Source organism: Geotrypetes seraphini, chromosome 2 (genome assembly GCF_902459505.1).
Source record: "Geotrypetes seraphini chromosome 2, aGeoSer1.1, whole genome shotgun sequence".
Taxonomy (NCBI): Eukaryota; Metazoa; Chordata; class Amphibia; order Gymnophiona; family Dermophiidae; genus Geotrypetes; species Geotrypetes seraphini.
The window spans coordinates 330361074-330386933 of record NC_047085.1 but is presented as its reverse complement, the minus strand read 5'-3'; the positions used below and the strand labels follow the sequence as shown (position 1 = coordinate 330386933).

At 45.1% G+C, this 25860-nt stretch overlaps 1 protein-coding gene across 5 annotated transcripts in view; it reads right to left on the bottom strand.

Moving 5' to 3' along the window:
• The window catches only part of SEPTIN7 (septin 7), a 266147-nt gene that overhangs the window by 126702 nt on the left and 113585 nt on the right, over nucleotides 1-25860 (bottom strand). For all 5 annotated transcript variants that reach the window (XM_033930201.1, XM_033930198.1, XM_033930199.1 and 2 more), the window contains exon 5: nucleotides 6772-6872. In XM_033930201.1, coding sequence (XP_033786092.1) covers nucleotides 6772-6872 — 101 coding nt within the window. The remainder of the gene's footprint in view (nucleotides 1-6771; nucleotides 6873-25860) is intronic.

Sequence of the window (25860 nt, the reverse complement as noted above, 5' to 3'; positions counted from 1 at the left end):
GGAGAAAAGACAAGGAAAACTCACAGTAGGTGTGCTGCTTCTTCATGACAATGTGCTGGTGCACATATCATGACAATCACATACTGTCATCTAAGAATGTGGGTTTCAGCAGCTGAACCATCCACCCTACAGTCCTGACCTGGCTCCATCAGATTATTTACTGTTCTGAGTTTTGAAGAAATATCTCTGTGGACAGTAGTTTTCAAGTGATGAAGACATCAAGGAAGTTGTGATGTCCTGGTTTGAAGGTCAAACAAAAGAATTCTTTTCAAAGGGGTTACAGCCATTGCAGGAAAAGTGTATGAAGATATTGGGGAAACTATATTGAAAAATAAAACAAAAACTGAAAACTTTTTTCTTTCCTACTAAGGTAAATAAAAAATTGAATGTCCCTAATAGCTGATAAAATTAATGTGGATAAGTACAATGTGAAGCTTACAAGGAGAAAATGTCAAACTACAAATACACATTGCTGGATCTGCTTTGTCAAATAAGGATCTTGGAGGTATTATGAATGATGCAATGAAATCCTCAAACTAGATTATTGTAATTCCCTGTTAATCAATGTATCACAAAAAGAAAAAAGAAGACTACAGATTATCCAAAATACTGCAATAAAAATCATCCATAAAGCGAAAAAATATGACCACGTTACACCGTTATTGATCAAGTCCCATTGGCTACCCATTAGCCACCGAATCACTTTTAAGATATTATTTTTGGTATTTAAAGTACTATCATTTAATGAACCTCAATTCATATCTAGAATGATCATTCCATATTATGCCCCTCGTTCTCTTCGATCATCATCTCAAGACTTACTAGCTGTTCCTTCCTTAAAAATTGTGGGTACAAGGAGAAATGAAATGTTTTCTGTTATAGCTCCACAAACCTGGAATGCTTTGCCACTTTATATCAGAAAAGAAAAGGATCTTATTTCTTTTAAAAAACTTTCCTATTTAATGATGCTTTTATTAATTAAACTATTAAGCCAATGCAAAACATTCAAATTTTTTTCCCCCTTCCCCGTGTCCTTACCTCTTTTATGTTTTTCTGCCTGAGAAAATTGTAACTGTTTCCTCCTTTCCCTCTATATCATGTTTGTCACTAAGCCACATGTATAAAGAAATTTATAATGCGTTATAAGTATTTTAACTTTTTACTTGTGTCTTATTAGTGTTTGTTTTTAAAATGTTGCTTTAAAATTGCTTGTTCTCTAAAAAGTCTTTTTTTAAAATTGTTCATCGCTTAGAATGTTTTATATAGGCAATTCATCAAATAATAAACTTGAACTTGAACTTGGTATTCAAAAAGGGTAATAAAATGTTAAGCATAAGCAAAGTAGTACAAGATAAAACAGAATATCAAATGCTTTATTGATTGTTCTCAATCTTTCTTTTGTTGTGATATACCCGACAGTGTTTATATGTTTGAACAGTATAATATGCAGATGAATAAAACATCCAAATATTTTATTGTAGTTAAAAGTAATACAAGCAAAAATAAAATAAATTATTCTTAATAGAATTCTTGTAATAAACATAATGAAAGCAATGATTAAAATCGTGAGGTTTTGTGTGTTCCAAGAAATAAGCAAGAGCACGTTTACAGTCCAATGTGTAGAGTGCAGCCTCACTAGGGTAAGAATCTGGTCTTGGAAAGAAGACAGGAAGAACTATAGATTTGTTCAGATAAAATTCTGAGATGATTTTAAGGAGGAACTTGAGATGAGTGCAAAGAACCACCCTATTGTGGTAAAATGTTGTATATGGTGGGTCTGATACAAGTGCTTGAAGTTTACAGTTTTTATGTGCAGAAGTGATGCAGATTAAGAATACTACTTTCCAAGACAGATGTTTGAGAGATGTAAACACCAGTGGCTCAAAGAATGACTTCATTAGAAAGCAAATGAGTGGAAGTGGTTTGATTGGCCTTTCATAAATTTAGAAATTAATGGATACACCAGGGCCTTTTATAGAGAGGCATATGAAAAGCGCTAATAGCACTGAGATGAACTCTAACCAAAGTTAGAGGCCAGAGTTGTAAAGGTGTAGGAGATAGTCGAGGATTGATGGGAGAGGACATGTATCTGAGTGTAGTGATTGCCAGTTACATCAGAGGGTGAAACCAGTCCATCTGAAGTGGCAACAGCGCTGTGTTGATGTTTTTCTGGAGGCTTCAATGATGGCTGATAGTGGAGCGGACAGTGTAATTGCTTCTACTTGTTGAGAGAGAGAAACCACACTATGAGAGCCAAGGAACAAAGACTGGGATGAAGAAGGGACCCCTCGTTCTGAATGATTAAGGTTGGAAAAAATTAAAGGGTTCCCAGACACTGAATTGAAGAAGGAACCATAGTTGTTTCAGCCATTGAGATGCTATGAAGATCATGGTAGCTAGCTCTTAAGAGTTTGAACATTTTTGCTATTAATGGAATTGGAGGGAAAGCATATAGAAACCTGTTGGTCCAGTCCAGAAGGAAGGCATCAGACTCCAAATGACTGGGAGTATGTATTCTGGATCAGTTTGATTTGTACCAATAAAGACATTTTTTCTCATTTGATGCCAATAACTCTTAGTACTCTTGACTTCCCCAGTTCTTATTGGGACTCCACTTTTGGTATTTCTTTGGCTGTCTTTGTGGAGAGTTTGTTCCTGTCTCTGTGAAAAGTTTGTTCCTTTTTATCTCGAGAGTGTATATTCTGGAATAGAATATTGAAGTTTGTGATTGTAAGAAGCAGCAAAGGGATCTTATCTCCAGAGTTTCCCAACTGGCGATTATCTGACCCAACACTGTTGAAAGACAACTCGAGGTTGTAGGAATCTGCTCAGCTTGTCTGCTAGAATGTTTTTCTTTCCTGCTAGATAATCCACTTTTAAGAAATGTTGTGGGAACTTGTCCAGGACCAGATTCATATAACTTCTTGACAAAGGAGGTGAGATCCTGTTACCCCCCCCCCCCCCCCACTGCTTGTTGATGTAGTACATAGCTACTTGATTGTCTGTTCAGATAAGTACTAAATGATTGAGAAGATGATCTTGAAAAGTATGAAGGGCATTGCAGATTGCTTGCAACTTGGAGACTGATGTGACTTCTCTTGAAGACTCCAAGAGCCTTGAGTATGGAGGCTTCTTAGTCATAAGGCATATGGGGACAGACTTAAGATCTCATCCTGTACAGTATACTTTGGAGGAAAGGCGGGAGAGGGGAGCTATGAGAGAGACATTTAAATACCTACATGGCGTAAATGTGAATGAGTCGAGTCTCTTTCATTTGAAAGGAAGCTCTGTAATGAGAGGGCATAGGATGAAGTTAAAAGATGATAGACTCAGGAGTAATCTAAGGAAATACTTTTTTACAGAAAGAGTGGTAGATGTGTGGAACAGTCTCCCGGTAGAGGTGGTGGAGAGACTATGTCTGATTTCAAGAAAGCGTGGGATAGGCACATGAGATCTCAGAGAGCAAGGAAAAGATAATGGTTACTGAAGATGGGCAGACTGGATGGGCCATTTGAGCTTTATCTGCCATCATGCGTCTATGGGCTCTCCACCCGAACATGGAAGCATCCATTGTCAACATTCTCTGATAAGGCGGATTGTGGAAAAGAAAGCCTCTTGAGAGATTGGCAGTTGTAACCAGCATTGAAGGGACTGATAATAGTGAAGAGGTCACTTGCAGCCCCTGGAATAATGGCTGACAGGCTCAAGACCACTGGGTCAATTGTTCTCATACAGGTTTTCATACAGGTTCCCTGGTGTTATATGAACCGTTGATACCATGTGATCCAGAAGGCGCATCATCTAACATGTTGTGGAGAGCTGACACCTTGTGCAGATTTTAATCAAGGTGTCCAGCCTCTGTTGTAGTAAGAATGCTTCAGCTTGTACTGTGTTCAGAAGGGCTCCAATAAACTCCAGAGTTTGTGTTGGTTAGAAAAGGGATATCTGATAACTGACTGCAAATCCCGTGGAGTTCTAGAAGTCATATTGTAAATTCAATCGCTAGTTGAGCTGCTTCAGGAGTCCGGCCCTTGATCAACCAGTTGTCCAGATAAGGGAACACATAAAAGCCATAAGAGCAGAGTGTTGCAGCCACTACAACTAAACATTTTGTAAACACTATGGATGCTGAAGCCAGGCCAAATGAAAGCACCTTGTATTGGAAGTGGCATGTGCCTACTCAAAAATGAAGATATTTCCTGTGGGCTGGGAGGATGGGAATGTGTGTGTAGGCCTCTTTGAGATCTAGAAAGCAAAGCCAGTCATTCTTGTCCAACAGTGGCAATAAGGTTCCCAGTGAAATAATTCTGAATTTTTCCTTAACCAAGTATTTGTAGAGAGTACAGAGATCCAGAATTGTATGAGGCCTCCTGTCTATTTCAGTATGAGAACATACTTAAGAGTAGAATCCTTGGCCCCTTTCCCATATAGGGACTGGTTCTATTTCATTGAGTTGCAGAAGGGCTGAGAGCTATTGGTGAAGGTTTGTCTGTTGGGAGTCGAAAACAAAACTTTTTTGGAGGATGGTTTGGAGGTGTGCTCCTTAGGTGAAAGACCCAGCTGTTTGATGCAAAGAGAATTCAACATTGATGGAAATAAGCGAGATGACCACTGATGGGACATGACTGGGACACAGGTTGTAATACACTGGCTAAGCTCTCCCGTAGCAAGTCCAAAAGACTGCTGAGTCTTTTGCTTTTTTTAGATTTGGGACTTCTGAAGCCTTTGCTGCCTGGGTCATCTTTATGCTGGAGGTCTGGAGGTAAATGATAGCAGGTATCTTCATCAAAAGTAATACACAGAGCACTTAGGATTGTAAAAGCACTTCATAGACTGAGGTTTGGAAGATTTTGCCATCAATAATGTGTACAGATTGCTCATGTCTAGTGGTCTTTTGGGTGGCTTCTTCTACAGGACTTTCTTCCCAAAAACCTCATCTCCTAGACAAGGAATGTTAGCCAATCGTGCACTAGCATCCAAATCAGACACTTGCAGCCATGTCTGTCTTCTTATGGTGATGGATAATGTAGACAGCTCTTGAAGTGATATCAAAAGCATCAAATATGGATCTGACCATAAATGTTCTTGTTTCTAACAGGTTATTTGTGAGATGTTGGAAATTCTGCAACTGATCTAGGAGGTATTGTGTGAAGTGGAAAGGGTAGAAGTGAATTGCTTGCTTACTTTTTCCAAAAATTCTAGGACTAGGGGGCATGCAATGAAGTTACTAAGTAAATTTTTTTTAAAAACTGAAGAAAATATTTCTTCACTCAAAGTGTAATTAAACTCAGGAATTCATTGCCAAACAATGTGGTGAACGCAGTAGGCTTAGTAGGGTTTAAAAAAGATTTGAATACTTTCCCAAAACAAAAGTCCATAAACCATTATTGAGATAGCTTGGGGAAATCAACTGCTTATTCCTAGGATAAGCAGCATAAAATTAATTTTACTCCTTGGGATCTAGTCAGGTATTTATGACTTGAGTTGGCAACTGTTGGAAACAGGATACTGGGTTTGACAGACCATGGACCTTCTTTCTGTCCCAGTATGGCAACTCTTATGCTGTTATCATTTAAACCACACCTCATAACACAAGGTGAGCTGAGTAATCTTGTCAGGTATTTGGAACATTCTAAGAGCTAAGTAGAACTGGTGGACTCCAGATTACAACAGTGGAATCTCCTGGCAGGTGATACTGGTAATTCTGTGTACTAGTGACCATCATTAGGATGTTGCCCCATCCATCACAGAAAGTGAGCCTGTAGCCTGCAAAAGCACCAGATGAGTGAAGACTTCATTGATTCAAAGATGAATCTTAAAGCTGTTATGTTGCATGCCATAACAACAAATCAGAAGCTGTAATATGCAATGTTGAGCTAAAGTTTGTTGTCCAGAAGCCTATTAGCAACCCTATCCAACTTGTAGGATAATGCACTAAAGTTAATGAGAGGTTGAAAACTGAGCGGGAATAGAAACTTGATATCATAAGTGTAAATGAAGGTGAAGCTGAAAAACTGGAAGAGGAGGGCTAGAGGAAGATGTTAAAAGGAATAGGACCCCCCAGATGGAAACTTGGTGGACACCTGAGAGCAGAGGATGAGTGGACGTGACAGTGGAAAAATATCTGCTGTATCTGGATGTAGACCACTTCAATAGCCTTCAGGCAGTATAATACTCTTATAAATTATATTTAAAAAATTGCAGAGCCTACTTCTAACAATGATTAAATTGGCTAGTACTAAAAAACACAGAAGTAGTAGAAAGGAAGCTCTCTTTCCCTGTTGCAATGCTTCGCCAAGGTTATAGGCATGTGCGTCTGGACACGTATGTAGACTCTCCTATGAGGTCAGAAAACTTGTTAAAAAGTTGAGTTCTTCTCTGCTGCTCTTTAGCAGGAGTTTACTCACTCATAACTAAACAGATACGCTTGTTGGTTAACATAGTATTTCTAAAAATCTATGTCCAAGGGTCACAAGCAGGTCTTGCTTACTTTACAAACTAGCCATTGTAGACTATATGCATTCAAATAAATCAACATATTAATTAGGTGAGAGCTTATGCCAAGAAACCTTCTATTGTTTCAGGCATAGCTTCAACTGTAAGCAAAAAACAGGCTTGGTTTACAAAAATTACCCTAAACATATAAATGTGGTGACAAACCACTGCGGAAATGTTTTCAGGAGAAAAGATAAAGGATTGCAAATTGGTAAGCTAATTATTTTAGTTGCTTAACAGAGTTGCAGAAATTAAATAGGAAAACCTTGTCCTTACCAATTACTATTGTCTACAGCATCTCCAAATCCTGGTGTGTCAACTATTGTGAGGAGTAACTGAACACCACCTTCTTTTATTAAAACTTTTGACTGCTCAACCTATAAAATAAGAATTAAAATAATTAATTTATGCAGACTACAGCATAAAACAGTTTTTAAACAGGTCAGAGCAGGGGTGCCCACACTTTTTGGGCTTGCGAGCTACTTTTAAAATGACCAAGTCAAAATGATCTACCAACAATAAAATTTTAAAAAACACAAAGCACACTGTACGCAGAGAAAATGTTAATTATCATTTATATTCTGGGTTTTTTTTCACAGATATCAACAAGGCAGATGACTTTATGCAATGTCACTTCAGTAACAACCATACAAAAATAGACAAATATACATCCTCCCTTTTTACTAAACTGCAATAGCGGTTTTTAGCGCAGGGAGCTGCGCTGAATGCCCTGCGCTGCTCTCAATGCTCATAGGCTCCCTGAACTAAAAAACGCTATTGTGGTTTAGTAAAAGGGGGCCATAGTGCAAAATATAGACTGCAGATTTAAATTCTCAAAATGGCCACATTTTGATCACTAAATTGAAAATAAAATCATTTTTTCTACCTTTGTTGTCTGGACATTATTCAAATCTTGTTGGTCTCAGGCTCTGGTTGTCTTCTGATAACTCACTTGCCAGGGTCTCCTGCCCATTTGTTGTTTTCTTCTTTCACCATGCTAACCATCCATCTTCCATCTCTGTCCAACCCTTCTGTTTCCCTTCCCTCCCCCCAAGTCTGGCATCTTTCCTTTTTTTCATCACCATTTACAGATCCACCTGTACTCAACTACCCTTTCATCCTTCATCTCTCCCTCCTTCCCCACCCCCCAGGGTCCACCATCTCTCCCTTTCTCTTCCCAATTACCTTCCTAACCAGTATCTCTATTCCTCCCTCCATACCATCCCTTGTGTCCAACTTCTTCCCTGTCTGTTCCTTCCCTCCCTAAATCCCATTGTCCACCATCTCTCTCCCTCTCCTCTATTTTTAAGACCCATTATTTCTTTTCCCCAAAGTCCGGCATATGTACGTATGCAATAAGGTAGAAAGACCAACACACTGCTGCCAGATCCAGTATTTTCTCTGCCTGTCTCTATCCTGATGCAACCCTGTGTCAGGTGCTGTCGAACGGCACTGTTATGCAGCTGCCTGTACTTAATATAATGTTATTACTGAAAATTCCCAAATGCCTCTTTTTTAAAAACATTATTCTAAAGGATGTGCAGTCTTTTTTGTTATAATTATTGCTGAAATATCACGTGTGAGGTAAAAGGAAATAATTACACATGCATTACTTCATGCAGTCATGTATGGAGCCCCCAGCAGATAATTTGTGTGTTGTGATGGGTTTACGGGGAAAGGGAGATTAAGGAAAGTAATAAGGAGAGACGAAAGCATCAGCTTAACATTTTTGCCTGTCTGAGAAGAAATATTTCTCTGCATTATCCCTTTGATCCTCGCATATCATCATGACCTGTTGTTCTAGAACATTCTTTATGTTGAATCACGTTTGTCTCCTGTGATTTGTATTTACCTTTAAGGAATTTTAAGGATGTACATTTCATAAAAGTTTGATTTGCTTGTAGATAAATTCAGTAAATCTGTGACTGTTTCTGAAAATCTTTTAAAAAAGTTTGTTTCCGGAAATGAATGCACATAAAAAGTTAGATTTACACTCATAAATGTAAGGTTTCTCAAGTTTAATCAACTCTGTGAGTACAATTTGAGATTTTCTGCATGTGAAGTTGATTTTAATCAATATCCTTTGTTCATAACAAAACATACTCGCCCCTTCCTTTACGAATGCGTAGCGGCGGTAACTCCTCCGATGCTCCTAGGAATTCTATGAGTATCATAGAAACATAGAAGATGACGGCAGAAAAGGGCCACAGCCCATCAAGTCTGCCCACTCCAACAACCCTACCCCCTTGAATTTACCCCCCTAGAGATCCCACATGTGTATCCCATTTCCTTTTAAAATCCGGCATGCTGCTGGCCTGAATCACCTGAAGTGGAAGTTCATTCCAACGATCGACCACCCTTTCGGTGAAGAAGAACTTCCTGGTGTCGCCATGAAATTTCCCACCCCTGATTTTCAGCGGATGTCCTCTTGTGGCCGAGGGACCTTTAAAAAAGAAGATATCATCCTCCACCTCAATACGGCCGGTGATATATTTAAATGTCTCTATCATGTCTCCTCTCTCTCTTCGTTCTTCGAGTGAATATAGTTGCAATTTATTCAGCCTTTCTTCATACGGGAGGTCTTTGAGTCCCGAGACCATCCTGGTGGCCATTCTTTGAACCGACTCAACTCTCAGCACATCTTTTTGGTAATGTGGCCTCAGAATTGTACACAATATTCCAGATGAGGCCTCACCATGGATCTGTACAACGGCTTTATAACTTCAGGCTTCCGGCTGATAAAGCTTCTTCAGATACAACCCATCATTTGTCTTGCCTTTGATGAAGCCTTCTCCACTTGATTGGCAGTCTTCATGTCTTCGCTAATGATCACCCCCAAATCACGTTCTGCCTTGGTCCTAACTAAGGTTTCACCATTTAGTGTGTAAGTTTTGCATGGATTCCTGCTGCCGAGGTGCATGACCTTACATTTTCTAGCATTGAAGTTTAGCTGCCAAGTCGAGGACCAGTGTTCCAATAGAAGTAGGTCCTGCGTCATACTGTCTGGTAAAGTGTTCTCACTTACTATGTTGCATAGTTTGGCGTCATCGGCGAATAATGTGATTTTACCCTGAAGCCCCTGAGTCAGATCTCCCACAAATATGTTGAAGAGGATCGGGCCCAAGACCGAGCCCTGAGGCACTCCATTGATCAGTTACCGCTGCTGCCGGTGCTAAAACCCGCACCACGCATTGGTAAAGGCGGGAGTGAGTGTACATTTTGTTGTCTCTCTTAATCTCCATCTGCCCTCCTAGACATAAACAGGCTCTTATGCACTCCCTAGCACAGGGTCTCTCAAACTGCATGTCACGGCACAGCGGAATGCTCTGAAGAGATTCCGAGTGTGCCACGAGAGATTCCAGAATTGTACTTTTATTTTTTAAAATTCCCTTCATAAGTATACACTAGAATAGATGACATGTACGTCACGTACGCAAGAGTCTGTCAATCTTATGAGCATCTGTGTGTCTAAGGATACAACCGCCCAGACAAGCAGGTACGAGGGGGCATTTGGAGAAACTGAAGGGAGATAGGTTCAAAACAAATGCAAGGAAGTTTTTTTCACCCAAAGGGTCGTGGACACTTGGAATGCGCTACCGGAGGAAGTGATCAGGCAGAGTACGGTACAAGGATTCAAACAGGGATTGGACGGATTCCTGAGGGATAAAGGGATCGTGGGATACTGAGAGAGGTGCTGGGATATAACACAGGTATAGAAAGCTAACCAGGTAATAAAAAATAGTATAGAAACCCAACCAGGTCTTGCATATGCAAGACCGGAGGGTTAGGACTTCGATGGGAAGATAGGACTTCAATGGGAAACCAAAGTGGCAAGGGGCCCCTTCTGGTGATTAAGACAGGTCGTGACCTGTTTGGGCCGCTGCGGGAGCGGACTGCTGGGCAGGATGGACCTATGGTCTGACCCGGCGGAGGCACTGCTTATGTTCTTATGTACGTCTCTTTGAACCCCCTTCTCTCCCTCCCTCCATGTACTTCTACACCAGGGCCCCACTCCCCCGAAGGCCTGACCCCCTTGAAGGTCTGCACATTCCCCCCCAAAGGTTGACTCCCCCCCTGAAGGCCTGCACTACCCCTTGAAGGACTGCACCCCCCCTCCCGAAGGCCTGCCCTCCCCACATCCATTTACCTAATTCCAGCAGGGAGCAGTCTGCAGAGAGGATCGCTGGTACTTTAGCGATCCTTGCAGGTTGCCATAGGCCTCAGGAGCTGTCTTCCCTCTGCCCCAATCCTGTCTCTGACTCAGAGGAGGGGCAGGACCAGGCAAAGGGAAGACCTGAGGCCTATGGCAACCTGCAAGAATTGCTAAAGTACCACCTGCTGTCTCCCATCCGTCCCCTTTGGAGATCCCCACAGGAACAAGGAAGTTAAATTAATAGAATACTTAGGCACAGGAAAACGAAGAAATGCAGAAGAGACATACCTCCAAGAACTGCCCCATGTGTCACAATGCTCATTAGTGGAACTGAATAAAAGACAAGTACAATGGATTTAGAAGGGGTGCACAGCCGGCCAGGTCCGGGTCATCCTGCCCTTCCTTTCCCCCGGTCCGCGCTCGGGGCTCGCGCCTGCCTGGTCCCGCGCCGACGCTCGAATGGTGCCGTCAACTCCCGCGAGTCTCGCGATAACCAACAGCACCATTTGGGCGGCGGTACAGGACCAGGCAGGTGCGAGCCCCGAGCGCGGACCAGGGGAAAGGAAGGGCAGGACCGGACGGCTGTGCGGACTGCCCCCCCCCCCCCCCCGGTACGCCACTGTTTGGGAGGCCGATTTTGGGGTTTTTTAAAATTGTATATCGGGCAGCACTAGGCCTCAGCTCTTACCTCAATCATTACAGGCGCTTCTATTTCTTGTGGTGCGCTGAGCTCCATCTCCCACCGACCTTCACCCCGCCCTTCCAGCACTCTGATTGGCCAGCGTTCTTCAAGAGGCAGGCCAATCAGGATGGGAAAAAAAAGAAGGGAAGAAGGGAACCCGCTCTGCGATCGACTGGGGTCGCCTGAGCGATCGACGTGTTGGGCACCCCTGGGTCAGAGTAATCAAGAACAATGTAGATCTCAAAGGTTTTTTTTAATGAATCTGATAGTGTTGTGGAAACATCCAGATCCACCAACAACTAGCAACTTCCTAGATACTAAATTTAAGACTCAAATTTTTACACGCCAAAAGAGGCTAAAGCTTCTACAGTTTTGTCCCAAGTCAAAAATAGTTTTGCTTGCTAGGAATGGCCTAGTGATTTGAGCAGCTTGCTGAGTAGTAGGCAAGCCAGGATTCAAATCCTGCTCCTTTCATTGATGTTCGTTGTAATCTTCACCTTCAACTGCTTCAGATACAGCTTTGACACTTTGACTAGAATATAAGCCTACTTGGGCTAGGAAATAACCTATCTAACTTAATTGCCTTGAGCAAAAAGGCAAGCAATTAAATTTAAAATTCAGATAAGAACATAAGAATTGCCATATTGGGACAGACTGAAGGTCCAAACCCAGTATCCTGTTTCCAACAGTGGTCAACCAGGTCCCAAATACCTAGCTGGATCCCAATTAGTAAAACAGATTTTATGCTGCTTATCCTAGGAATAAGCAGTGGATTTCCCCAAACTATTTCAATAATGGCCTATGGACTTCTCTTTTAGGAAATTATCCATTTTTAAACCCTGCTAAACTAACTGATTTTACCACATTTTCTGGCAATGAATTCCAGAGTTTAATTACACTTTGTGTGAAGAAATATTTTCTCCAGTTTGTTTTAAATCTACTATTAAGTAGCTTCATCGTATGCCCCCTAGTTCTAGTATTTTTTGAAAGAGTGAACAAGCAATTCACATCTACCCTTCCTACTCCATTCAGTATTTTATAGCCCTCTATCAAATCACCGCTGAGCCATCTTGTCTCCAAGCTGAAGAGACCTAGCCACTTTAGCCTCTCCTCATAGGGAAGTCATCTCAAACCTTTTTATAATTTTCATCGCCCTTTTCTGTACCACTTAGCTTTGTTTTCCAGTGAAAACTACAAAGGACCACTGTCATCCAGTTCCCATTTTTTGGCCTCAGCTTGGCTTTTACTGAGCTATGTGACACAATTTGACACAATAGCAGCAATGTGACACAATATGACACAATAGCAGCAATATTAAGAAAAGGTACTATGTTTGCCAATAATATAATTAAAGGATGCTGGTAGAACACTTGAACACTACAAATTATTTTAATATTAGTATCTATTAATAAATAATAATCCTAAAATAGTAAAATCAAGTCTCATACAATTCTTGATATATTATCAAGAAAGTACAGATTAAAATACAACACTTGCTGCATGTAAAGTCAAGACAGCAGCAAACAGTTAACACATGCTTAATTTTCTGCTAGAAAGTCAATTTCCTTTGGACTATTAACAAGCAGTTGCATAATACTTTCAAAATGAGTAGTTTTCTTTTAAAGTGAAATTACTTATATGTAACAGACCAAGCATTCTCACATCTGGGTGACATCGTACAACAGAGCCCAGCAGATACGGCTACTAGAAAATTATAGCAGCATTCCACTGCACATGCATGGGTGCCTTCCTTCCTGACACAAAAGCACAGGTTCCTCAGGAGGATAATATAAGTCAGTGGTCTCAAACTCAAACCCTTTGCGGGGCCACATTTTGGATTTGTAGGTACTTGGAGGGCCGCAGAAAAAATAGTTAATGTCTTATTAAAGAAATGACAATTTTGCATGAGGTAAAACTCTTTATAGTTTATAAAACTTTCCTTTAACAGTTAAAAGGAAAGATATATAAACTATAAAGAGTTTTACCTCAAGCAAAATTGTCATTTCTTTAATAAGACATTAACTATTTTTTCTGTGGCCCTCCAAGTACTCTATTTTATGCAGCCCTCACATTTAATGTTTAATATCTTTTCTTTCTCAAAACTGGCACATTTCAATCACTATATTGAAAACTAGCTGATGCCCCGGCGTTGCACGGGTATTTAATTATAGCAATAACACTGTAAATGGATTCAAATAAAGATACTTTATAGTGGTGAATGAAATTATTTTTTTACAGCTTTATAAAAAGTACAATATTCAAATTATAATGTGAAATATTTGACAAAATGAATACAATACAACTAACACAAAACTTGATTATAAACAACATTTTTAGCTTCACCTCCAGGAGCAAGAACATATAAATTCTTGGGTGAAGAGACCCCCAGAACATATCACCCCAGGTAGTGAGGGATCTGCATACCAAGTTTTGTTCAAATCGGTCAAGCCGTTTTTGAATTACAGTGAGAATGGCAGCTTTTTACATTTTTTCCATTGACATGAATGGGTGAAATCTGATTTTCTGTTTGTAGCTCCGCCCACGTGTGCAGGTGGGCCGCGTGACCTCCAGAACATATCACCCCAGGTAGTGAGGGATCTGCATACCAAGTTTCGTTCAAATCGGTCAAGCCGTTTTTGAAGTACTCTGAGAATGGCAGCTTTTTACTTTTTTTCCATTGACATGAATGGGTGAAATATGATGTTCTGTTTGTAGCTCCGCCCACGTGTGCAGGTGTGCCGCGAGACCCCCAGAACATATCACCCCAGGTAGTTGGAATTACTGTGAGAATGGCAGCTTTTTACATTTTTTCCATTGACATGAATGGGTGAAAACTGATTTTCTGTTCGTAGCTCCGCCCACATGTGCAGGTGGCCGCGAGACCCCCAGAACATATCACCCCAGGTAGTGAGGGATCTGCATACCAAGCTTCGTTCAAATCGGTCAAGCCGTTTTTGCGTGATCGCGGCACATACACACACACATACATACCTCCGATTTTATATATATAGATAAAATCATTTTCCCTACCTTTATTGTCTGGTGACTTTATTTTTCTGTGCTTTCAACTATGTTTCCAGGTCCTTCTTTGTCCTTTGACTGTTTTTCTCTCCGTCTTCACTTTCTGCCTTGCATCCATCTTTGGCATTAACTTAATGTTCAATTTTTCTGCTTTCTTTTCAAAATCTACGTTTCCATGTCTTCCCTTTCCTTCCTATCTCTCTCTTCTTCCGTCCTATTTCCATGGTCTGGCATCTCTTTCCTTCCTTTCTTTCCCCTGGTCTGGCATCTGTCTCCTTCCCTTCCCCCATGCCCTGGCATCTCTCCCTCCCCCCTCCATGGTCTGATATTTCCTTTCCTTCCCTCCCTCCCATGAACTTGGCTTCTTCTCTTGTTCCTCTCCTCTCCCTTCTCCTTCCTTCCCTCTCTTTCCCCAATTGGGTGCAGCAGCAACAGAAGCATTTCCCTTCCCCCTTTCCTGTGCAGGAGAGGCATTTCTCTTCCCCTTTCCCTCCCTCTCCCTTTCTCTGTACAGCAGCAGCAGCAGCATTTCCCTAGGGTCCCCCTTTCCTATGTAGCAGAAGCATTTCTCTTTCCCCTCCCCTTCCGTTCTCTTCCTTGTGGAGCAGCAGCTTGTCTGGCCAGCTCGTTCCGTTCAAAGCCGCGGGAGGTGGCTCTTTGTGAGATCCGCACCTGCGTCTGAAGCCTCTCTGATGTTGTGACGTCAGAGAGGCTTCCGATGCAGGAGTGGATAGCGCGAGGAGCCGCCAACCCGCAGCTTTGAATGGAACGAGCCGGCCAGACACGCTGCTGTTCCAAAAGGAAGGGAAAGGGGAAGAGAAATGCTGTTGATCGCGTCCAGACCGTGGACGCAAATAAAACCTGGAGAGCCACTTGGGCCCGTGGACTGCGTGTTTGAGACCGCTGATATAGGTGAAGAAATACAACTCCTAGGGGAAGTGGTAGGGTATGTGAGAATACTTGGCCTGTTGTCCTTGGAAAACACCTACTACGGGTGAGTAACTTCACTTTCTCTGAGGACAAACAAGCCATTGGTATTCTTACATCTGCAAATCTCTAGCAACCAGGCCCACCCAAAAAAATGGCAGGACAATAGGGACTCAGAACACTGAGGCCTTGAAGTCAATCCTCCTCAAACTATATACAATCTAGTTGTGATCGTGCAATCTGGAACTTAACAAAACTGGGCCTATGAAGGTGGAGTTGGACTCAAGACACCAAATTCTGCAGAACTGGTTGACATAACCGGCTATCACATCAGGTATCCTGCTCAAGGCAATAATGAGATGTGAAGACCATGTTGCAGTCTTGCAATCTCCTCAATGGAAGTTAATCTCAAGTGGGCTACCAATGTAGCCATAGCTCTGATATTATGAGCCTTGACATGACCCTCTAGAGTCGGCCTAGTCTAGGCATAAGTGAAGGAGATGCAATCTGCTAGTCAATTGGAAAGAGTGTGTTTGCCTATGGCCATCCCCATCCTGTGTTTGTCAAAAGAAACAAAAAAGCTGGGTGGACCATCTGGGCTTTAGTCCACTCCAGATTAGAGAGTTGCGCGGGGACAGAAATCCCACCCGTCCCCACCCGTCCCCGCCAAAGTCCCACCCGTCCCCACCCGTCCCCGTGAGGAATCCCTCCGTCCCCACCCATCCCCGTGAGGAATCCCTCCGTCCCCACCCGTCCCCGCGAGGAATCCCCTCCGTCCCCACCCGTCCCCGCGAGGAATCCCCTCCGTCCCCGCCCGTCCATATAAACTTCAGAAATAGTTATTTCATTTAATTATGCTACTGAATTAAAGGCTCTGGTAGAAACCCATTTACAAATAAGCAAAAAGACTTTATTAATTTGAAAATATTAATTGGGAAGAATACATACTTTGCAAATGGGTTTCTACCAGAGCCTCTAATGTTTATAAATTTTTATCAACACAACTAATATACTACTTTATCCTGAAGCAAAATAAAAAAAAAGAAATATAATTCTTTTCCTACCTTTGTTGCCTGGTTTCTGCTTTCCTCATGTTCTCATTCAATTCCTTCCATCCACTGTCTCTCTTCCTTCTGCATCTTCCATTTGCTCTGTTACTGTGCCTCTCCCTTTCTTCCCCCTTCCAAATTGGTCTGGCACCCATCTTCTTCTCTCCGCTCCCCCATAGTCTGGCATCTGTCTTCTTCCCTGCCAGTGTCTTCTCCCTACTCTCTCTTCCCCATTTCCTTTCAGCGTCCTTCTCCCCCCCATCTTCCCCATGTCCTGTCAGCGTCCTTCTCCCCCCTCTGTCTTCCACATGTGCTTTCAGTGTCCTTCTCCCCCCTCTGCTTCCCCATGTCCTTTCAGCGTCCTTCTCCCTCTCTGTCTTCCCCATGGCCTTTCAGCGTCCTTCTCCACCCACCCCACCCCGTCTTCCCCATGTCCTTTCAGCGTCCTTCTCCACCCCTTTGTCTTCCCCATGTGCTTTCAGCATCCTTCTCCCCCTCTGTCTTCCACAAGTGCTTTCAGAGTCCTTCCCCCCCCCGCCCTTCCCATGGCCTTTCAGCGTCCTTCTCCACCCCTTTGTCTTCCCCATGTCCTTTCAGCGTCCTTCTCCACCCCTTTGTCTTCCCCATGTGCTTTCAGCATCCTTCTCCCCCCTCTGTCTTCCACAAGTGCTTTCAGATTCCTTCACCCCCCCCCCCGCCCTTCCCATGGCCTTTCAGCGTCCTTCTCCACCCCTTTGTATTCCCCATGTGCTTTCAGCGTCCTTCTCCCTCCTCTGTCTTCAAGTGCTTTCAGAGTCCTTCCCCCCCTCCTCCCGTCTTCCTCATGGCCTTTCAGCGTCCTTCTCTCCACTCCTTCTCTACCGCCCCGGGTGCAGTACAGCCGGCCAGGTCCCCTTACTTTTGTGGCACTTCCCCGACCGACTGACAACAGCCCCGGTCCGACAAACCTCCCTGCCCTTAACTGCGAATCTAAATTACCTTATTACAGCTGCTGTAAGAAGATAATTTAGATTCGCGGCTACAGGGCAGGGAGGATTGTCGGACCGGGGCTGTTGTCGGTCGGTCGGTCGGGGAAGTGCCACAAAAGTAAGGGGACCTGGCCGGCTGTGCGGACCGCCCCCTCCCTTGGTAGCCACTCGAACCGCGAGGCTACTCTCCTCCTTACCTCACTGCCTGCAGCACAGAGCCAAACGGAAGTCTTCCCGACGTCAGCGCTGACGTCGGAGGGAGGGAGGGCTTTGTTTAAGCCCTCCCTCCCCTCCGACGTCAGCGCTGACGTCGGGAAGACTTCCGTTCGGCTCTGTGCTGCAAGCAGAGAAGGTAGGGAGAAGAGCCGCGCGACTGAGTACATCCAGCTTTGTTTAAGCCCTCCCTCCCCTCCGACGTCAGCGCTGACGTCGGGAAGACTTCCGTTCGGCTCTGTGCTGCAAGCAGAGAAGGTAGAGAGAAGAGCCGCGCGACTGAGTACATCCAGCCCCGCAGGAACCCCGCGACCCTCGGAGGCGTCCCCACGGGATCCCCGCGACCCTAGGGGGCGTCCCCACGGGATCCCCGCGACCCTAGGGGCGTCCCCACGGGATCCCCGTGACCCAAAGGGGGAACCCGCGGGATTCCCGTCGTCCCCGTTCCCGTGCAGCTCTCTACTCCAGATAGAAGGCCAAGGCTCACTTGCAGTCTAAGGTATATAGTACACTTTTGTCAGGAAGGGCATGTGGTTTTGGAAAAAATGTTGGCAGAAAAAAATGATCGATTAAGATGGAACTCCAGCACTATCTTAGGAAGGAACTTAAGGTGCGTGCGATTAACTGCACTGAGAAATTTAAAGTGTGTTATTTTGGAATGTTAAGATTTGTTTGTGTAATTTTATTTATGAATGTTATTTTGTAACCCGCATAGACTGTGGATATGTGGGATATAAATGTTTTAAATAACTAAATAAATGCACCCTTACAGAGTTGGTTTTCAAACCAGACTCAGGTGCAGAGTAGTGCTGTCCGATTCAAGATTTAAATGAATTCATCGATTCAGTTTGGATGAATCGATTCAAATCAATTAAAAAAACACACAAAAAAAAATTACCGATTCAGTCATCATGAGGGAAGTCCTGTGAACGGGATCCAAATTGCCCCTTCCAATGGCAGCAGCCTTCACCCAGCATTGGGCCTTCCTCTCTATTGGGTCCTGCCTTCATGGAAACAGGAAGTAGGTGGGACCAGCAGAGAGGAAGTAGAGAGCTGAACAGGAACGGGGGCAACAGGAATCCTGCAAAGTCAGAGTGAAGGCTTCTGGGTTAGCCGCCGTCCACGTGTAGGAAGAACACTGCCGGCGGCCTGAAGAGAACGAGCATAGCTGGACCTGGAGGAAGGTAGTATAACCGCAGGAGCTCTGTAGGATTGTAAGGAAAAAGATGCTGCATGGGCTGGGGGAAGGGGGGGGAAGCAAGCATAGGTGTTGGAATAGGGGACCATGGCCCCCTCAAAAAATGTTGGTCGGAGGTCAGAAGGAAAAATTATGTTCTTACCTGTTAATTTTCTTTCCTTTAGACACAGCAGATGAATCCAGAGACTAGTGGAATAGCACACATCTACCAGCAGGTGGAGATAGAGAAACATTAGCAGGTGGTCCTATTGGCTGGCACGCCTCCTGCATCTTCAGTATCGCTCCTTGCCCAAGCATCCGGAACTAGGAATATACTCAGCATGTAAATAAAAAAAAACTTCTTTCCCATAATAAAATGCAAAGGTAGTAATACAGAATACAACAATGAACCACAATGAAACTACTGAAACTCACGAAACAGAAACCGCGAGCAAATAACCAGAAAAGGGTGGGGCTCTGGATTCATCTGCTGCGTCTAAAAAAAGAAAATTAACAGGTAAGAACATAATTTTTCCTTCCTTAGCAACAGCAGCAGATGAATCCAGAGACTAGTGGGATGTAACAAAGCAATCCTTAACCTGGGCGGGAAGCGAACACCACCTCCACAATGACCGAAGTAACATCAGGCTCCGCACGCGCAGCCATATGCAACTAGGAATGCATAGAAAAGGAATGCTGAGAAGAGGAACTAGCCTCAAGACAGATCTCCTCCAAGGAAAAAACCCATCTGGGCTCAGCCGAAGAAGTAGCCATTGTTCCCGCTGAATGAGCAGTAAGTTCGTTCATCAAAGGCTGCTTCACTGGAACTCTGGAAGGGTACTAATGTTGAGAAGAATCCAAGAAAGGAAAAATCTCCAAAATGAAGCATAAGCCACAGGTGAAGACGCCTGTATCACCTGGAGAAGAAAAGAAATAACATGCTTCGCATAACCCTTACACGTCAGCCATGACTGTTCAAAAGCTATGGTGTAATATTGAAGTAGGACGAATATTCATGTTAATCGGACCTTAGGTGAATAAATCCAGAGATACCAGGAATCCCAAAAGTTCAGCTGCCGAAAGACTCATCAGATCTGTATAGCATGAATGGCGCAGCCAATCCGTAGATTCTTTAATTACTATGCCCTGAAAGCGAGCCTGAGATGGGAAACCACCCAATCAGCAGACAGGGGAAAACACCGAAAAAAAAAAAAAAAGAGAAACCAGAGGCGAGAAAGAAGCAATGCTGCTACCTCCTGACTGCCACTCCCTACGTCTGCTGAAGAAGCAAGGAAGTTTTGAATATCGAGAGGAGGCCATAAGGACTAGCTCCAGGAGATCTCACCCTTAGACAAAGAGCTGGAATGCCTGAGCAATTCGGCATACACAGTGCTGTACATTTAAACATACAATAGATGGTCCATGCTCAGATTTTGTGGTGAGAAAGTCTATCTAAACTCTTTTCCTGTCCCGTAAAATTAGCTGCCAACAGAAGAGGAATATGAGATTCCACCCATTGAAGTAGAACCATAATATAACTTGCCACCTGAGTACAGCACAAACTGCCCTGGCTGTAGAGAACTACCACCAACATAATACTAACCTAAAAAACCTTTAGCGGCATTCTGGAAGAACGGTCTGAAACTCCAGAAACGGTAGCTAGACCATGCTACAGAGAAGAAGAATGAACAAGTACTGAGACGCCTCGGAAGACCAAACTCCTTGAGCCGAGGATAGAAGCCACTGAGTTCCCCTAACCCGACAGGCTGGGATGTTTGGTGAATATGAGCTAGTCCAGCAAAGACCGAGGTACGCCTTTGAAAGGATTAATCTCGCTAAGCCACCAAATTATACTGAGCGAAGCTTGAGGAGCCTACGAAATAATACAACTGGAGCCGTGAGATACAGGGAACCACCGGAACAAAAGCGACTGCTATAGTGCTCCAATGCGAAAACAAGCCGAAGATCCTAGTGGAGTCAGACCCATGGATCCTAGAACCTGTACAGAACCCCATATTCTTGTTCTTGGTGACTGAAGAAGGAGGCAAACCTGAGACCGAAACCCATTGCTCTAGTCTCTGGTAAGAAACATATTGCTCTCCAATATGAATAGCAAAATCACCCCGATATTCCAAGAATAAGTCCAGAGAAAAGAGCGCCTTGCAACTGTCACGATTCATGTCCAAAGAACTGAAGAAAAGAAATCAACCGTCGTCATGTATGTCACCTTGACCTGGCTTGAAGACGTTCGAATCAAGCAGACAGCTAAGAAAGAAAGCAGGTTAATCTCCTGGTTGTGCCACAACGTCACTACCGCCCTCATGTTCTAAAAGGTTCGTCGTGAAGCCTCGGTTAGGCAAAATGGCATGTGCCAAAACTTAGAGTGCTGCTCAAAGATAAGCACGCGAACCCAGTGCTGATTTGGTGGCCATAGTGAAAATGGAAATAATCTCAGTGATTCCTCAGAAAAGTTTAACTAATTCTGTGGAATGAGATCCCTTGTCTTGGGCACCATGATGAAAGTGGAAGAACTTCCCTTAGTTCCTGAAGAACTGCCCTGAGGACCAGTAATGTTGAAAAAGGAAGCTCAACACACAGAGACCCCCAAGAACGAAACAGAACTCTGAGGAGGAAGCAAAGTTGCAAGCATCCTGAAAAAATGTTCAAAGCCGCCTGACCTGATACCACAGCATTTTCCCCCTCACAAGAAAGCCAAAAGAGTTATTGGAAAAGTCAAGATCCCTTCAGAATGAAGTACAGAAGGTCAGGTAAAGGCTGGATGAGAAATGTAAGTTCTGGAAGATGTCGTGGTCATGTCCAATGGCATCCACTGAAGTGGTAACGCTGCCCAAGGACGGCAAAGCAAAGATACGACTGATAGAAACATAGAGTATGACGGCAGAAAAGAGCCGACGGCCCAACAAGTCTGCCCACTCAAGAACCCTCCCTCCTTCGAGAATCCATCTTTTAAGCATTCCTCTGGAGCGACCCCACCTGTCTGTCCCATCGTCCCTTGAAGTCGAGCGTGGTACTGACCTCGACTACCTGACGTGGAAGACCATTCCATCGATCAATTACCCTTTCGGTGTCCCCATGAATTTCCCCCCCCCCTGAGTTTTAGCGGATGCCCTCTTGTTGCCGTGGGACCCATAAGACAAAAGATTTCTTCCTCCACCTCAATGCGGCCCGTGATGTATTTGAATGTTTCTATCATGTCCCTCCTTTCTTTGCGCTCTTCGAGAGAATATAAACGCAGCCTACTCAAACGTTCTTCATATGGGAGATTTTTAAGTCCTGAGACCATCCTAGTGGCCATTCGCTGAATCAACTCCATTCTCTTCACATCCTTTTGAAAATGTGGCCTCCAAAACTGAACACAGCACTCCAGGTGAGGTCTCACCATGGATCTGTACAACGGCAGTATAACTTCAGGCTTTCAGCTGATAAAGCTCCTTCTGATGCAGCCCAGCATTTGTCTAGCTTTTGCTGAAGCTTTCTCCACTGATTGGCAGCTTTCATATCTTCCCGGATGATTACCGTATTTTCGCGGATATAACGCGCGCGTTATACGCGTTTTTACGTACCGCGCATACCCTTCGCGCGTTATATGCCTGAGCGCGGTATACAAAATTTTTTTTTACATATTTCACACCCCGCCCGACGCCCGATTCATCATCCGGAAGGACGCTCGCACCCCCACCGCTCGCACCCCCACCCCGAAGGACCGCCGACTCCCTGACAATATCGGGCCAGGAGGGAGCCCAAACCCTCCTGGCCACGGCGACCCCCTACCCCCACCTCGCACTACATTACGGGCAGGAGGGATCCTAGGCCCTCCTGCCCTCGACGCAAACCCCCCTCCCCCCAACGACCGCCCCCCCCAAGAACCTCCGACCGCCCCCCCCAGCCGACCCGCGATCCCCCTAGCGACCCCCACGACCCCCCCACCCCCCTTCCCCGTACCTTTGGTAGTTGGCCGGACAGACGGGAGCCAAACCCGCCTGTCCGGCAGGCAGCCAACGAAGGAATGAGGCCGGATTGGCCCATCCATCCTAAAGCTCCGCCTACTGGTGGGGCCTAAGGCGCGTGGGCCAATCAGAATAGGCCCTGGAGCCTTAGGTCCCACCTGGGGGCGCGGCCTGAGGCACATGGGCCCAACTCGACCATGAGCCTCAGGCCACGCCCCCAGGTGGGACCTAAGGCTCCAGGGCCTATTCTGATTGGCCCACGCGCCTTAGGCCCCACCAGTAGGCGGAGCTTTAGGATGGATGGGCCAATCCGGCCTCATTCCTTCGTTGGCTGCCTGCCGGACAGGTGGGTTTGGCTCCCGTCTGTCCGGCCAACTACCAAAGGTACGGGGTGGGGGGGTCGGGGGGGTCGCCAGGGGGATCGCGGGTCGGCTGGGGGGGCGGTCGGAGGTTCTTGGGGGGGGCGGTCGTTGGGGGGGAGGGGGGTTTGCGTCGAGGGCAGGAGGGCCTGGGATCCCTCCTGCCCGTAATGTAGTGTCGGGACAGCGCACGGAGAGGCGGGGCAGTGCACGGAAAGTCAGGGCAGGTGAACGGAGAGTCGGGACAGCGCACGGAGAGGCGGGGCAGTGCACCGAAAGTCAGGGCGGGTGAACGGTGAGTCGGGGCAACCAGAGGAGAGTCGGGGAGGGCGAAAGGAGAGTCGGGGTGGCCAGAGGAGAGTCGGGCAGCATGTGCGGTATACCCATGAGCGCTGAATACAAAAGTTTCCGTACATACAAGTGTGGTTTCTGCGCGCTATACCCGTGTGCGCGTTTTACACGGGTGCGCGTTATATCCGCGAAAATACGGTACTCCCAAGTCCCATTCTGCTACAGTTCTGGTTAGGTTTTCACCATTCAGGGTGTATGTTCTGCATGGATTTCTGCTACCAAGGTGCATTACCTTACATTTTTTGGCATTAAAATTTAGTTGCCAAGTACTGGACCATTGTTCTAGTAAAAGTAGGTCCTGCTCCATAGTGCCGGGTGTGGTTGCGCTATCAGGTTCTGTTGCGCTGCCCACAACGTTGCATAGTTTAGTGTCATCGGCAAATAATGTAATTTTACCTCAAAGTCCCTGAGGCAGGTCACTTACAAAGATATTGAATAGTATCGGGCCCAAGACCGAGCCCTGCAGTACTCCAATATGTAAGCAATCTCCTTCGAGAACCAATGCTGAAAGGAACTGCCGCGGATTAACCGCTGTAATGATCAATCTCACAGTTGTCATACCGAAATAAATGATGTACAAGATCCAGTACTGGTCTGACCAAACTTCTCATCAGGGATACCAGAAAGGAAAAAGAATAACTTCCCTTGTCCCAGCGTTCAAGAGGAACTGGAAGTACAGTCCCGAGGTCTATTAACAGCTGAAGGGGCCTAGCACCAACAGTACCTTTGGCCGCTCAATACATGGCGACCCCCAGACAGAATCTAGAATAGGAGAGAAGGATATAAAGTTGCAATCAACCTAAATATGGTCCAAAACCCCTTGACCGTACAGTGTCATGTCTCCCCTTTTGTAAGAAAGCCGGATGAGCTGGTAGAGGGAGCCAATATCCCAACAAAGGAAGTGTAGAAGGATGAGGCCCGGTCTAGGCAAGAGTAGGAAGACCCAGATAGAGGAAAGAAACTGCTACGAAAAATCAGGTTCGCAGTGAAAGAAGGAACACAAGAACAACTGCCCTGAAAGGGAAGACGCACTAGGCAGAATCGTGAAGCAGCAGGAAGCACCAAATGGCAAACAAACTGCACCTTGATGCCAAAAGAAAACTTCAGATATGAAACCAACGTCCAGATATCCCACGGCACGCTCTTGAAACCAACCTGCGGCAAACAGAGAGAAAGCATAGAGAGCTGAACCGGTAGTAAGTGGCAAAAAGGGACTTGATACTGGCCTTTTTGATTGGATATGGCCTGCAAAGAAGTAGGTTCAGGGAAACAATTGACTTTCCCCTAGGCACCCAAAGGGTGCCCTGGGCTACAAAAGCAGCTGTACAGCACATGCTGCAAGCTCAGTGAGTTGTCCAATATGATGGAATAGAAGATGGCAGCCCCAGATTGCTTCTTAACAGATTCAGAAACCTGGAGGACCTGCCACCCAAAAAATAGAGGAAGACAGGCCTGCCACATGAATAGGAGAAGCGCCATCCGTTCACCTGCGCCTCCCCTATACTCAGCTGCAACCCGGACAGTCTCACTTAAACTACCAAGGAATATATCTATACTGCTACCAAACACCCGCAGCGCTATCCAGAGACCCAGAGAATAAAGCATCCAAGCAGGCAAAGCCTCTAGATTGAGAGACCCTGAGAGAGACAAAAAGGAACCCGCAGAAAGCACTGTGTAATCTCCAAGCGCGGATGGTACCCTGCCGTGATGCGCTGTGTGCCAAACCGGTGCAGAAGGCCTCCAAACTGGGCAGGATACACCAAGTTGAATTCTCCATGCAACACCCTGTCATACCTAACAAGCTGGGCGTACAACACCAGCACGCACCTGAAACACCAGGCAAAGTGCAAAGAAATACTCCCTTTTTTTCTTTTAATGCAGAAAACAAAATTACAGCCAACTCATCCATGTCCGACAACCCAGACACCTCGGCTCCACCGAAAATGATGGCCTCGGTAAACACTGCGGCTGTGCCGACAGTGAAGGAGTTCGGCCCGCCAAAAGTAACTACCTCGTGAAACGCTGCGGCACTACCGACTGCAAAGGAGTTTGGCCAGCTGCAAATTACAGCCTCAGAAAACGCTGTGGCACTACTGACAGCAAAGGGGCTCGGTCCAGCTGAAATGTACAGGCCCAGGAAACGCTGTGGCTCTGCCAATAGCGAAAGAGCTCAGTCCTGCTGAAAATATAGCTTCGGGAAACTCAACGACTCATCCGACAGCAGAAAAGATGAAGCGCACACGGTTTGCATGTGGAAAAAAATGGCTGCCACTCAATGGCTTGCATAAAACCAAACTGGAGCCCTTCAAAAAACACACGTTCACACTCGAATTACTAAACTACAGGACTGCCCAACCGAAACCTTAGCATACAGAACACAAAATAACAGCTGCTGTACTCACATGACGCCGAACCCGCATTGCATACAGCCACAGCCAAAAGATTCACAAGCTGCTTGAAAGTGCCGGTTGATGCCGGGAAATGCCGGTTGGTCAGC